Source organism: Oncorhynchus gorbuscha, linkage group LG19 (assembly GCF_021184085.1).
Source record: "Oncorhynchus gorbuscha isolate QuinsamMale2020 ecotype Even-year linkage group LG19, OgorEven_v1.0, whole genome shotgun sequence".
Taxonomy (NCBI): domain Eukaryota; kingdom Metazoa; phylum Chordata; class Actinopteri; order Salmoniformes; family Salmonidae; genus Oncorhynchus; species Oncorhynchus gorbuscha.
In genome coordinates this window covers 73,419,003-73,435,627 of record NC_060191.1, presented here as the reverse complement: position 1 = coordinate 73,435,627, position 16,625 = coordinate 73,419,003, and the positions used below count along the sequence as shown (strand labels likewise).

Here is a 16,625-nt window from a genome sequence, read left to right as displayed (position 1 = left end):
CCATTATTAAAAAATGGAAACAATATGGGAAGAACAACACATGAATAGTTATGTTAATAGTCACCCTCAAGTTCTGTTTTCATTGTCTTATTTCACAATAACACATATTTAGCATCTTCAAAGTGGTAGGCAAGTTGTGTAAATCAAATGATACAAACCCCTCAAAAATTATATTTTCATTCCAGGTTGTCAGGCAACAAAATAGGAAAAATGACAAGGGGGGGTGAATACTTTCGCAAGCCACTATATATCTACACTATGGTTATATAGATCTATACTATGGTTATATATATCTACACTATGGTTATATAGATCTATACTATGGTTATATAGATCTATACTATGGTTATATAGATCTATACTATGGTTATATAGATCTATACTATGGTTATATAGATCTATACTATGGTTATATAGATCTATACTATGGTTATATAGATCTATATTATGGTTATATATATCTATACTATGGTTATATAGATCTACACTGTGGTTATATAGAAGTGTATATAGATCTACACTATGGTTATATAGATCTACACTATGGTTATATAGATCTACACTATGGTTATATAGATCTACACTATGGTTATATAGATCTACACTGTGGTTATATAGATCTACACTATGGTTTATATAGATCTATATTATGGTTATATAGATCTACACTATGTTTATATAGATCTATATTATGGTTATATAGATCTACATTATGTTTATATAGATCTATACTATGGTTATATAGATCTACACTGTGGTTATATAGATCTACACTATGGTTATATAGATCTATACTATGGTTATATAGATCTACACTGTGGTTATATAGATCTACACTATGTTTATATACAGTGGGGCAACAAAGTATTTAGTCAGCCACCAATTGTGCAGGTTCCCCCCCTTAAAAAAAATGAGAGAGGCCTGTAATTTTCATCATAGGTACACTTCAACTATGACAGACAAATTATATTTTTTCCCCCAGAAAATCACATTGTAGGATTTTTTATGAATTTATTTGCAAATTATGGTGGAAAATAAGTATGGTGGGAGGAAGTAACACGGCTCAATCTCTCTACAGTTTAAACTGGTGGTGGAACTATTCATGTCTTACCGGGGACATCTATCTCCTCTCTTACCTGGGACATCTATCTCCTCTCTTACCTGGAACATCTATCTCCTCTCTTACCGGGGACATCTATCTCCTCTCCTCTCTTACCTGGGACATTATCTCCTCTCCTCTCTTACCTGGGACATCTATCTCCTCTCCTCTCTTACCTGGGACATCTATCTCCTCTCTTACCTGGGACATCTATCTCCTCTCCTCTCTTACCTGGGACATCTCATCTCCTGTCTTACCTGGGACATCTATCTCCTCTCTTACCTGGGACATCTATCTCCTCTCTTACCTGGGACATCTATCTCCTCTCTTACCTGGGACATCTATCTCCTCTCCTCTCTTACCTGGGACATCTATCTCCTCTCCTCTCTTACCTGGGACATCTATCTCCATCTCTTACCTGGGACATCTATCTCCTCTCTTACCTGGGACATCTATCTCCTCTCCTCTCTTACCTGGGACATCTATCTCCTCTCTTACCTGGGACATCTATCTCCTCTCCTCTCTAACCTGGGACATCTATCTCCTCTCCTCTCTTACCTGGGACATCTATCTCCTCTCTTACCTGGGACATCTATCTCCTCTCCTCTCTTACCTGGGACATCTATCTCCTCTCCTCTCTAACCTGGGACATCTATCTCCTCTCTTACCTGGGACATCTATCTCCTCTCCTCTTTTACTTGGGACATCTATCTCCTCTCTAACCTGGGACATCTATCTCCTCTCTTACCTGGGACATCTATCTCCTCTCTTACCTGGGACATCTATCTCCTCTCTTACCTGGGACATCTATCTCCTCTCTAACCTGGGACATCTATCTCCTCTCCTCTCTTACCTGGGACATCTATCTCCTCTCTTACCTGGAACATCTATCTCCTCTCTTACCTGGAACATCTATCTCCTCTCCTCTCTTACCTGGAACATCTATCTCCTCTCCTCTCTTACCTGGGACATCTATCTCCTCTCTTACCTGGAACATCTATCTCCTCTCTTACCTGGGACATCTATCTCCTCTCTAACCTGGGACATCTATCTCCTCTCCTCTCTTACCTGGGACATCTATCTCCTCTCCTCTCTTACCTGGGACATCTATCTCCTCTCCTCTCTTACCTGGGACATCTATCTCCTCTCATCTCTTACCTGGGACATCTATCTCCTCTCCTCTCTTACCTGGGACATCTATCTCCTCTCCTCTGTTACCTGGGACATCTATCTCCTCTCCTCTCTTACCTGGGACATCTATCTCCTCTCCTCTGTTACCTGGGACATCTATCTCCTCTCCTCTGTTACCTGGGACATCTATCTCCTCTCCTCTCTTACCTGGGACATCTATCTCCTCTCCTCTCTTACCTGGGACATCTATCTCCTCTCCTCTCTTACCTGGAACATCCATCTCCTCTCTTACCTGGAACATCTATCTCCTCTCCTCTCTTACCTGGGACATCTATCTCCTCTCTTACCTGGGACATCTATCTCCTCTCCTCTCTTACCTGGGACATCTATCTCCTCTCCTCTCTTACCTGGGACATCTATCTCCTCTCCTCTCTTACCTGGGACATCTATCTCCTCTCCTCTGTTACCTGGGACATCTATCTCCTCTCCTCTGTTACCTGGGACATCTATCTCCTCTCCTCTGTTACCTGGGACATCTATCTCCTCTCCTCTGTTACCTGGGACATCTATCTCCTCTCTTACCTGGGACATCTATCTCCTCTCCTCTCTTACCTGGGACATCTATCTCCTCTCCTCTCTTACCTGGGACATCTATCTCCTCTCCTCTCTTACCTGGGACATCTATCTCCTCTCCTCTCTTACCTGGGACATCTATCTCCTCTCCTCTGTTACCTGGGACATCTATCTCCTCTCCTCTGTTACCTGGGACATCTATCTCCTCTCCTCTGTTACCTGGGACATCTATCTCCTCTCCTCTGTTACCTGGGACATCTATCTCCTCTCCTCTGTTACCTGGGACATCTATCTCCTCTCCTCTGTTACCTGGGACATCTATCTCCTCTCCTCTCTTGCCTGGGACATCTATCTCCTCTCCTCTCTTACCTGGGACATCTATCTCTCTCTCTCTTACCTGGGACATCTATCTCCTCTTTTACCTGGGACATCTATCTCCCTCCTCTTACCTGGAACATCCATCTCCTCTCTTACCTGGGACATCTATCTCCTCTCTTACCTGGAACATCTATCTCCTCTCTTACCTGGGACATCTATCTCCTCTCCTCTCTTACCTGGGACATCTATCTCCTCTCCTCTCTTACCTGGAACATCTATCTCCTCTCTTACCTGGGACATCTATCTCCTCTCTTACCTGGGACATCTATCTCCTCTCTTACCTGGGACATCTATCTCCTCTCCTCTCTAACCTGGGACATCTATCTCCTCTCCTCTCTTACCCGGGACATCTATCTCCTCTCCTCTCTTACCCGGGACATCTATCTCCATCTCTTACCTGGGACATCTATCTCCTCTCCTCTCTTACCTGGGACATCTATCTCCTCTCCTCTTTTACTTGGGACATCTATCTCCTCTCTAACCTGGGACATCTATCTCCTCTCTTACCTGGGACATCTATCTCCTCTCTTACCTGGGACATCTATCTCCTCTCTTACCTGGGACATCTATCTCCTCTCTAACCTGGGACATCTATCTCCTCTCTTACCTGGAACATCTATCTCCTCTCCTCTCTTACCTGGGACATCTATCTCCTCTCTTACCTGGGACATCTATCTCCTCTCCTCTCTTACCTGGGACATCTATCTCCTCTCCTCTCTTACCTGGGACATCTATCTCCTACCTGGGACTCTATCTCTCTTACCTGGGACATCTATCTCCTCTCTTACCTGGGACATCTATCTCCCCTCTTACCTGGGACATCTATCTCCTCTCCTCTCTTACCTGGGACATCTATCTCCTCTCCTCTCTTACCTGGGACATCTATCTCCTCTCCTCTTTTACTTGGGACATCTATCTCCTCTCTAACCTGGGACATCTATCTCCTCTCTTACCTGGGACATCTATCTCCTCTCTTACCTGGGACATCTATCTCCTCTCTTACCTGGGACATCTATCTCCTCTCTAACCTGGGACATCTATCTCCTCTCTTACCTGGAACATCTATCTCCTCTCTTACCTGGAACATCTATCTCCTCTCCTCTCTTACCTGGGACATCTATCTCCTCTCTTACCTGGGACATCTATCTCCTCTCCTCTCTTACCTGGGACATCTATCTCCTCTCCTCTCTTACCTGGGACATCTATCTCCTCTCCTCTCTTACCTGGGACATCTATCTCCTCTCTTACCTGGGACATCTATCTCCCCTCTTACCTGGGACATCTATCTCCTCTCCTCTCTTACCTGGGACATCTATCTCCTCTCCTCTCTTACCTGGGACATCTATCTCCTCTCTTACCTGGGACATCTATCTCCTCTCTTACCTGGGACATCTATCTCCTCTCTTACCTGGGACATCTATCTCCTCTCTAACCTGGGACATCTATCTCCTCTCCTCTCTTACCTGGGACATCTATCTCCTCTCTTACCTGGAACATCTATCTCCTCTCTTACCTGGAACATCTATCTCCTCTCCTCTCTTACCTGGAACATCTATCTCCTCTCCTCTCTTACCTGGGACATCTATCTCCTCTCTTACCCGGGACATCTATCTCCTCTCCTCTCTTACCTGGGACATCTATCTCCTCTCTTACCTGGGACATCTATCTCCTCTCCTCTCTTACCTGGGACATCTATCTCCTCTCCTCTCTTACCTGGGACATCTATCTCCTCTCCTCTGTTACCTGGGACATCTATCTCCTCTCCTCTGTTACCTGGGACATCTATCTCCTCTCCTCTGTTACCTGGGACATCTATCTCCTCTCCTCTGTTACCTGGGACATCTATCTCCTCTCCTCTGTTACCTGGGACATCTATCTCCTCTCCTCTCTTGCCTGGGACATCTATCTCCTCTCCTCTCTTACCTGGGACATCTATCTCCTCTCTTACCTGGGACATCTATCTCCTCTTTTACCTGGGACATCTATCTCCTCTCCTCTCTTACCTGGAACATCCATCTCCTCTCTTACCTGGGACATCTATCTCCTCTCTTACCTGGAACATCTATCTCCTCTCTTACCTGGGACATCTATCTCCTCTCCTCTCTTACCTGGGACATCTATCTCCTCTCCTCTCTTACCTGGAACATCTATCTCCTCTCTTACCTGGGACATCTATCTCCTCTCTTACCTGGGACATCTATCTCCTCTCTTACCTGGGACATCTATCTCCTCTCCTCTCTAACCTGGGACATCTATCTCCTCTCCTCTCTTACCCGGGACATCTATCTCCTCTCCTCTCTTACCCGGGACATCTATCTCCATCTCTTACCTGGGACATCTATCTCCTCTCCTCTCTTACCTGGGACATCTATCTCCTCTCCTCTTTTACTTGGGACATCTATCTCCTCTCTAACCTGGGACATCTATCTCCTCTCTTACCTGGGACATCTATCTCCTCTCTTACCTGGGACATCTATCTCCTCTCTTACCTGGGACATCTATCTCCTCTCTAACCTGGGACATCTATCTCCTCTCTAACCTGGGACATCTATCTCCTCTCCTCTCTTACCTGGGACATCTATCTCCTCTCCTCTCTTACCTGGGACATCTATCTCCTCTCCTCTCTTACCTGGGACATCTATCTCCTCTCTTACCTGGGACATCTATCTCCTCTCTTACCTGGGACATCTATCTCCTCTCTTACCTGGGACATCTATCTCCTCTCCTCTCTTACCTGGGACATCTATCTCCTCTCTTACCTGGAACATCTATTAATGTCTTGTAGATGTTCAAGAAGGAACCTTCTGCTTCTTTACTTCTTTTGCTCAAGGCATCGATCTGAAAGGAGGAGAGGAATAATTCAGCAAAAACAGGCCGTGTTATTGGCTGTCAGAGTGTCTGTCTTTCTGTGTACCTTGTGTGTAAACACTGATCTCTAATAACGAGCAGTAGTTCTGCTAAACCATTCCACACACACTAATAACGTTCTGCTAAACCATTCCACACACACTAATAACGTTCTGCTAAACCATTCCACACACACTAATAACGAGCAGTAGTTCTGCTAAACCATTCCACACACACTAATAATGAGCAGTAGTTCTGCTAAACCATTCCACACACACTAATAACGAGCAGTAGTTCTGCTAAACCATTCTACACACACTAATAACGAGCAGTAGTTCTGCTAAACCATTCTACGCACACTAATAACGAGCAGTAGTTCTGTTCAGCTGTTCCTCCGATGAATGAAGCCACACACAGCTGGCTTAGGGTTGATAGACACAGCTGGCTTAGGGTTGATAGACACAGCTGGCTTAGGGTTGATAGACACAGCTGGCTTAGGGTTGATAGACACAGCTGGCTTAGGGTTGATAGACACAGCTGGCTTAGAGTTGATAGACACAGCTGGCTTAGGGTTGATAGACACAGCTAGCTTAGGGTTGATAGACCCAGCTGGCTTAGGGTTGATAGACCCAGCTAGCTTAGGGTTGATAGACCCAGCTGGCTTTGGGTTGATAGACACAGCTGGCTTAGGGTTGATAGACACAGCTGGCTTAGGGTTGATAGACACAGCTAGCTTAGGGTTGATAGACCCAGCTGGCTTTGGGTTGATAGACACAGCTGGCTTAGGGTTGATAGACACAGCTGGCTTAGGGTTGATAGACACAGCTGGCTTAGGGTTGATAGACACAGCTGGCTTAGGGTTGATAGACACAGCTGGCTTAGGGTTGATAGACACAGCTAGCTTAGGGTTGATAGACACAGCTGGCTTAGGGTTGATAGACACAGCCGTGTATTCAGGGATCGCCCAGGGAGATACGTTGGATCCATTTTGTAATGCAGCAATGCAGCCTTTAACGTAAGAATCATTACTGAAATGGGTGGCATTAAGACAAGCCCCAGCCCTCCCCAGCACATATACTAAGTCCCATCCCTCCGCAGCACATATACTAAGCCCCAGCCCTCCCCAGCACATATACTAAGCCCCAGCCCTCCCCAGCACATATACTAAGCCCCAGCCCTCCCCAGCACATATACTAAGCCCCAGCCCTCCCCAGCACATATACTAAGCCCCAGCCCTCCCCAGCACATATACTAAAGCCCCAGTCCCTCCCCCCAGCACATATACTAAGTCCCAGCCCTCCCCAGCACATATACTAAGCCCCAGCCCTCCCCAGCCCAGCACATATACTAAGTCCCATCCCTCCCCAGCACATATACTAAGTCCCAGCCCTCCCCAGCACATATACTAAGCCCCAGCCCTCCCCAGCACATATACTAAGTCCCACCCCTCCCCAGCACATATACTAAGTCCCAGCCCTCCCCAGCACATATACTAAGCCCCAGCCCTCCCCAGCACATATACTAAGCCCCAGCCCTCCCCAGCACATATACTAAGCCCCAGCCCTCCCCAGCACATATACTAAGCCCAACCCCTCCCCAGCACATATACTAAGCCCCAGCCATCCCCAGCACATATACTAAGCCCCAGCCCTCCCCAGCACATATACTAAGCCCCAGCCCTCCCCAGCACATATCCTAAGCCCCAGCCCTCCCCAGCACATATACTAAGCCCCAGCCCTCCCCAGCACATATACTAAGCCCCAGCCCTCCCCAGCACATATACTAAGCCTCAGCCCTCCCCAGCACATATACTAAGCCCCTCCCCAGCACATATACTTAGTCCCACCCCTCCCCAGCACATATACTAAGTCCCACCCCTCCCCAGCACATATACTAAGCCCCTCCCCAGCACATATACTAAGTCCCCCACCCACACATATACTAAGCCCCTCCCCAGCACATATACTAAGCCCCCTCCCCAGCACATATACTAAGCCCCTCCCCAGCACATATACTAAGCCCCTCCCCAGCACATATACTAAGCCCCCCGCACATATACTAAGCCCCTCCCCCCAGCACATATACTAAGCCCCTCCCCAGCACATATACTAAGCCCCACCCCTCCCCCGCAGATATACTAAGCCCCTCCCCAGCACATATACTAAGTCCCTCCCCAGCACATATACTAAGCCCCTCCCCAGCACATATACTAAGCCCCCCAGCACATATACTAAGCCCCTCCCCAGCACATATATCTCTCTCCATAACACTGTCTCTGTCTCATTCTCTCTCTCTCTCTCTCTCTCTCCATAACACTGCCTCTCTCTCTCTCTCTCTCTCTCTCTCTCGCTCTCTCTATAACACTGTCTCTCACTCTCTCTCTTTCTCTCTCTCCATAACACTGCCTCTCTCTCTCTATAACACTGTCTCTCATTCTCTCTCTCTCTCTCTCTCTCTAACACTGCCTCTCTCTCTCTATAACACTGTCTCTCATTCTCTCTCTCTCATTCTCTCTCTCCATAACACTGCCTCTCTCTCTCTCTATCTCTCCATAACACTGTCTCTCTCTCTCTCTCTCTCAATAACTTTCTCATTAAATAAGCAGTATACAGCTTCTCCTTCCAAGCCCTCAGAACTTTTATTGAGAAAGAACAAATAAGAATATTACACTATAAAGTCCTCATTCCTCATATTATCAGCCAAGTGGCTGCTAGAAGTGATTCCATGCCACTGTAAACATGGCAATACAGACTCTCTGCTCCTATGGGAACAAAATAAAGCTCCCCAAATGGTATTTATACAGCTGCTTTTTGGTTGCCGCAAAACATCTGTCGCTGAGCGGGCTGATGCCATCTCTCTCCACCTCCCCAACGCACAGCGAGATGTGAGCCCGGGCCTATTCAGGGTTGGTCTGTCCTTGCCACCACTAACAATGCTGCCCTAGACTAGAATACAGGTCTGAGTATCTACTGTTGACCTAGCCTTGAATACAGGTCTGAGTATCTACTGTTGCCCTAGCCTTGAACACAGGTCTGAGTACCTACTACTGACCTAGCCTTGAATACAGGTCTGAGTATCTACTGTTGCCCTAGCCTTGAACACAGGTCTGAGTACCTACTACCGACCTAGCCTTGAATACAGGTCTGAGTATCTACTGTTGCCCTAGCCTTGAACACAGGTCTGAGTACCTACTACTGACCTAGCCTTGAATACAGGTCTGAGTATCTACTACTGCCCCTAGCCTTGAATACAGGTCTGAGTACCTCCTGTTGCCCTAGCCTTGAACACAGGTCTGAGTACCTACTACTGACCTCAATACACCCCCCCAGGGTCATACGGTTCAATACAGCCCCTCCCCCAGGGTCATACGGTTCAATACAGCTAAGCCCCCCCCCAGGGTCATACGGTTCAATACAGCCCCCCAGGGTCTTACGGCTCAATACAGCCCCCCACCAGGGTTACAAACGGGTTCAATACACACGTCAGGGTTATAAACGGATTCAATAAACACCCTAGTATTATAAAACGGGCTAGACCAGAACCACAAGTCCACCCAGACAGACTCCTCCAGTATATTTGTGCTAGTCTCAACCACAAACCACTCAAAAATAGTATAGAGACTATTAGAATATAACCTCACACAGAGAGAGATAATGAACTACCCTCAACTGAAAGTCAGTCTATTCGTGCCTCCGGAAAGTATTCAAACTCCTTGACTTTTTCCACATTTTGCTACATTACAGCCTTATTCTAAAATATATTTTTTTTCCCCTCTCATCATTCTGCACACAATAGCCCATAATGACATCACAATAGACCATAATGACATCACAATAGACCATAATGACATCACAATACCCCATAATGACAAAGCAAAAACAGATTTAGACATTTTTACAAATGCATATATATATATATATATATACACACACCAACCTGACAGAGCTTGAGAAGATCTGCAGAGAAGAATGGGAGAAACTCCCCAAATACAGGTGTAGCTTGTAACATCATACCCAAGTAGACTTGAGGCTGTAATCGCTGCCAAATGTTCTTCAACAAAGTACAGAGTAAAGGGGTCTGAATACTTCTGTTACGAATCCCTTTTGGCCCGACAGTCTGGGGGGGATGGTAGTGAGACCCGTAACATAACTCATGCAAATTATAATTGTGACAAAGTAAAAGTGAGAACATCCCTAGATGATTATCTACACTACATCTACTGTACAGACCTCCCTAGATGATTATCTACACTACATCTACTGTACAGACATCCCTAGATGACTATAAAACACTACACCTACTGTACAGACATCCCTAGATGACTATAAAACACTACATCTACTGTCCAGACATCCCTAGATGACTATAAAACACTACATCTACTGTCCAGACATCCCTAGATGACTATAAAACACTACATCTACTGTCCAGACATCCCTAGATGATTATCTACACTACATCTACTGTCCAGACATCCCTAGATGATTATCTACACTACATCTACTGTCCAGACATCCCTAGATGACTATAAAACACTACATCTACTGTACAGACATCCCTAGATGATTATCTACACTACATCTACTGTCCAGACATCCCTAGATGACTATAAAACACTACATCTACTGTACAGACATCCCTAGATGACTATAAAACACTACATCTACTGTCCAGACATCCCTAGATGATTATAAAACACTACATCTACTGTACAGACATCCCTAGATGACTATAAAACACTACATCTACTGTCCAGACATCCCTAGATGACTATAAAACACTACATCTACTGTCCAGACATCCCTAGATGACTATAAAACACTACATCTACTGTACAGACATCCCTAGATGATTATCTACACTACATCTACTGTACAGACATCCCTAGATGACTATAAAACACTACATCTACTGTACAGACATCCCTAGATGACTATAAAACACTACATCTACTGTCCAGACATCCCTAGATGACTATAAAACACTACATCTACTGTACAGACATCCCTAGATGACTATAAAACACTACATCTACTGTCCAGACATCCCTAGATGACTATAAAACACTACATCTACTGTCCAGACATCCCTAGATGATTATAAAACACTACATCTACTGTCCAGACATCCCTAGATGACTATAAAACACTACATCTACTGTCCAGACATCCCTAGATGACTATAAAACACTACATCTACTGTACAGACATCCCTAGATGATTATAAAACACTACATCTACTGTACAGACATCCCTAGATGACTATAAAACACTACATCTACTGTACAGACATCCCTAGATGACTATAAAACACTACATCTACTGTACAGACATCCCTAGATGATTATCTACACTACATATACTGTACAGACATCTAGATGACTATAAAACACTACATCTACTGTACAGACATCCCTAGATGACTATAAAACACTACATCTACTGTACAGACATCCCTAGATGATTATAAAACACTACATCTACTGTCCAGACATCCCTAGATGACTATAAAACACTACATCTACTGTCCAGACATCCCTAGATGACTATAAAACACTACATCTACTGTCCAGACATCCCTAGATGACTATAAAACACTACATCTACTGTACAGACATCCCTAGATGATTATCTACACTACATCTACTGTACAGACATCCCTAGATGATTATAAAACACTACATCTACTGTACAGACATCCCTAGATGATTATAAAACACTACATCTACTGTACAGACATCCCTAGATGATTATAAAACACTACATCTACTGTACAGACATCCCTAGATGATTATCTACACTACATCTACTGTCCAGACATCCCTAGATGATTATCTACACTACATCTACTGTCCAGACATCCCTAGATGACTATAAAACACTACATCTACTGTCCAGACATCCCTAGATGACTATAAAACACTACATCTACTGTCCAGACATCCCTAGATGACTATAAAACACTACATCTACTGTCCAGACATCCCTAGATGACTATAAAACACTACATCTACTGTCCAGACATCCCTAGATGACTATAAAACACTACATCTACTGTCCAGACATCCCTAGATGACTATAAAACACTACATCTACTGTCCAGACATCCCTAGATGACTATAAAACACTACATCTACTGTCCAGACATCCCTAGATGACTATAAAACACTACATCTACTGTCCAGACATCCCTAGATGACTATAAAACACTACATCTACTGTCCAGACATCCCTAGATGACTATAAAACACTACATCTACTGTCCAGACATCCCTAGATGACTATAAAACACTACATCTACTGTCCAGACATCCCTAGATGACTATAAAACACTACATCTACTGTACAGACATCCCTAGATGACTATAAAACACTACATCTACTGTACAGACATCCCTAGATGATTATCTACACTACATCTACTGTGTGTACAGACATCCCTAGATGATTATAAAACACTACATCTACTGTACAGACATCCCTAGATGATTATAAAACACTACATCTACTGTACAGACATCCCTAGATGATTATAAAACACTACATCTACTGTACAGACATCCCTAGATGATTATCTACACTACATCTATCAGACATCCCACACTACATCTACTGTCCAGACATCCCTAGATGACTATAAAACACTACATCTACTGTCCAGACATCCCTAGATGACTATAAAACACTACATCTACTGTCCAGACATCCCTAGATGACTATAAAACACTACATCTCTAGACATGTCCTAGATGACTATAAAACATCATCCTGTCCAGACATCCCTAGATGACTATAAACACTACATCTACTGTCCAGACATCCCTAGATGACTATAAAACACTACATCTACTGTCCAGACATCCCTAGATGACTATAAAACACTACATCTACTGTCCAGACATCCCTAGATGACTATAAAACACTACATCTACTGTCCAGACATCCCTAGATGACTATAAAACACTACATCTACTGTCCAGACATCCCTAGATGACTATAAAACACTACATCTACTGTCCAGACATCCCTAGATGACTATAAAACACTACATCTACTGTCCAGACATCCCTAGATGACTATAAAACACTACATCTACTGTCCAGACATCCCTAGATGACTATAAAACACTACATCTACTGTCCAGACATCCCTAGATGACTATAAAACACTACATCTACTGTACAGACATCCCTAGATGACTATAAAACACTACATCTACTGTACAGACATCCCTAGATGACTATAAAACACTGCATCTACTGTACAGACATCCCTAGATGATTATAAAACACTACATCTACTGTACAGACATCCCTAGATGATTATAAAACACTACATCTACTGTACAGACATCCCTAGATGATTATAAAACACTACATCTACTGTACAGACATCCCTAGATGATTATAAAACACTACATCTACTGTACAGACATCCCTAGATGACTATAAAACACTACATCTACTGTACAGACATCCCTAGATGACTATAAAACACTGCATCTACTGTACAGACATCCCTAGATGATTATAAAACACTACATCTACTGTACAGACATCCCTAGATGATTATAAAACACTACATCTACTGTACAGACATCCCTAGATGATTATCTACACTCCACATCTACTGTACAGACATCCCTAGATGATTATAAAACACTACATCTACTGTACAGACATCCCTAGATGATTATCTACACTCCAGACATCTACTGTACAGACATCCCTAGATGATTATAAAACACTACATCTACTGTACAGACATCCCTAGATGATTATAAAACACTACATCTACTGTACAGACATCCCTAGATGATTATCTACACTACATCTACTGTCCAGACATCCCTAGATGATTATCTACACTACATCTACTGTCCAGACATCCCTAGATGATTATCTACACTACATCTACTGTACAGACATCCCTAGATGACTATAAAATCCCTAGATGATCTATAAAACACTACATCTACTGTACAGATCCCTAGACTACATCATCTACTGTACAGACATCCCTAGATGATTATAAAACACTACATCTACTGTACAGACATCCCTAGATGATTATCTACACTACATCTACTGTCCAGACATCCCTAGATGACTATAAAACACTACATCTACTGTCCAGACATCCCTAGATGACTATAAAACACTACATCTACTGTCCAGACATCCCTAGATGATTATCTACACTACATCTACTGTCCAGACATCCCTAGATGACTATAAAACACTACATCTACTGTCCAGACATCCCTAGATGATTATAAAACACTACATCTACTGTCCAGACATCCCTAGATGACTATAAAACACTACATCTACTGTCCAGACATCCCTAGATGACTATAAAACACTACATCTACTGTCCAGACATCCCTAGATGACTATAAAACACTACATCTACTGTCCAGACATCCCTAGATGACTATAAAACACTACATCTACTGTCCAGACATCCCTAGATGACTATAAAACACTACATCTACTGTACAGACATCCCTAGATGACTATAAAACACTACATCTACTGTCCAGACATCCCTAGATGACTATAAAACACTACATCTACTGTCCAGACATCCCTAGATGACTATAAAACACTACATCTACTGTCCAGACATCCCTAGATGATTATAAAACACTACATCTACTGTCCAGACATCCCTAGATGACTATAAAACACTACATCTACTGTCCAGACATCCCTAGATGACTATAAAACACTACATCTACTGTCCAGACATCCCTAGATGACTATAAAACACTACATCTACTGTCCAGACATCCCTAGATGACTATAAAACACTACATCTACTGTCCAGACATCCCTAGATGACTATAAAACACTACATCTACTGTCCAGACATCCCTAGATGACTATAAAACACTACATCTACTGTACAGACATCCCTAGATGACTATAAAACACTACATCTACTGTACAGACATCCCTAGATGAGACATCCCTAGATATAAAACACTACATCTACTGTACAGACATCCCTAGATGATTATAAAACACTACATCTACTGTACAGACATCCCTAGATGATTATAAAACACTACATCTACTGTACAGACATCCCTAGATGATTATAAAACACTACATCTACTGTACAGACATCCCTAGATGACTATAAAACACTACATCTACTGTACAGACATCCCTAGATGACTATAAAACACTGCATCTACTGTACAGACATCCCTAGATGATTATAAAACACTACATCTACTGTACAGACATCCCTAGATGATTATAAAACACTACATCTACTGTACAGACATCCCTAGATGATTATCTACACTACATCTACTGTACAGACATCCCTAGATGATTATAAAACACTACATCTACTGTACAGACATCCCTAGATGATTATAAAACACTACATCTACTGTACAGACATCCCTAGATGATTATCTACACTACATCTACTGTCCAGACATCCCTAGATGATTATCTACACTACATCTACTGTCCAGACATCCCTAGATGATTATCTACACTACATCTACTGTACAGACATCCCTAGATGATTATAAAACACTACATCTACTGTACAGACATCCCTAGATGATTATCTACACTACATCTACTGTCCAGACATCCCTAGATGACTATAAAACACTACATCTACTGTCCAGACATCCCTAGATGACTATAAAACACTACATCTACTGTCCAGACATCCCTAGATGATTATCTACACTACATCTACTGTCCAGACATCCCTAGATGACTATAAAACACTACATCTACTGTCCAGACATCCCTAGATGACTATAAAACACTACATCTACTGTCCAGACATCCCTAGATGACTATAAAACACTACATCTACTGTCCAGACATCCCTAGATGACTATAAAACACTACATCTACTGTCCAGACATCCCTAGATGATTATAAAACACTACATCTACTGTACAGACATCCCTAGATGACTATAAAACACTACATCTACTGTACAGACATCCCTAGATGACTATAAAACACTACATCTACTGTACAGACATCCCTAGATGATTATAAAACACTACATCTACTGTACAGACATCCCTAGATGACTATAAAACACTACATCTACTGTACAGACATCCCTAGATGATTATCTACACTACATCTACTGTACAGACATCCCTAGATGATTATAAAACACTACATCTACTGTACAGACATCCCTAGATGATTATAAAACACTACATCTACTGTACAGACATCCCTAGATGATTATCTACACTACATCTACTGTCCAGACATCCCTAGATGACTATAAAACACTACATCTACTGTCCAGACATCCCTAGATGATTATCTACACTACATCTACTGTACAGACATCCCTAGATGACTATAAAACACTACATCTACTGTACAGACATCCCTAGATGATTATAAAACACTACATCTACTGTCCAGACATCCCTAGATGACTATAAAACACTACATCTACTGTCCAGACATCCCTAGATGACTATAAAACACTACATCTACTGATGATTATCTACACTACATCTACTGTCCAGACATCCCTAGATGATTATAAAACACTACATCTACTGTACAGACATCCCTAGATGACTA

At 43.0% G+C, this 16,625-nt stretch overlaps 1 protein-coding gene across 1 annotated transcript in view; it reads right to left on the bottom strand.

Moving 5' to 3' along the window:
- The window catches only part of LOC124005031 (homeobox protein cut-like 1), a 131,629-nt gene that overhangs the window by 66,215 nt on the left and 48,789 nt on the right, over positions 1-16,625 (bottom strand). The window contains exon 4 of the mRNA XM_046313879.1: positions 5,941-6,019. Within this exon, the coding sequence (XP_046169835.1) occupies positions 5,941-6,019 (79 nt within the window). The remainder of the gene's footprint in view (positions 1-5,940; positions 6,020-16,625) is intronic.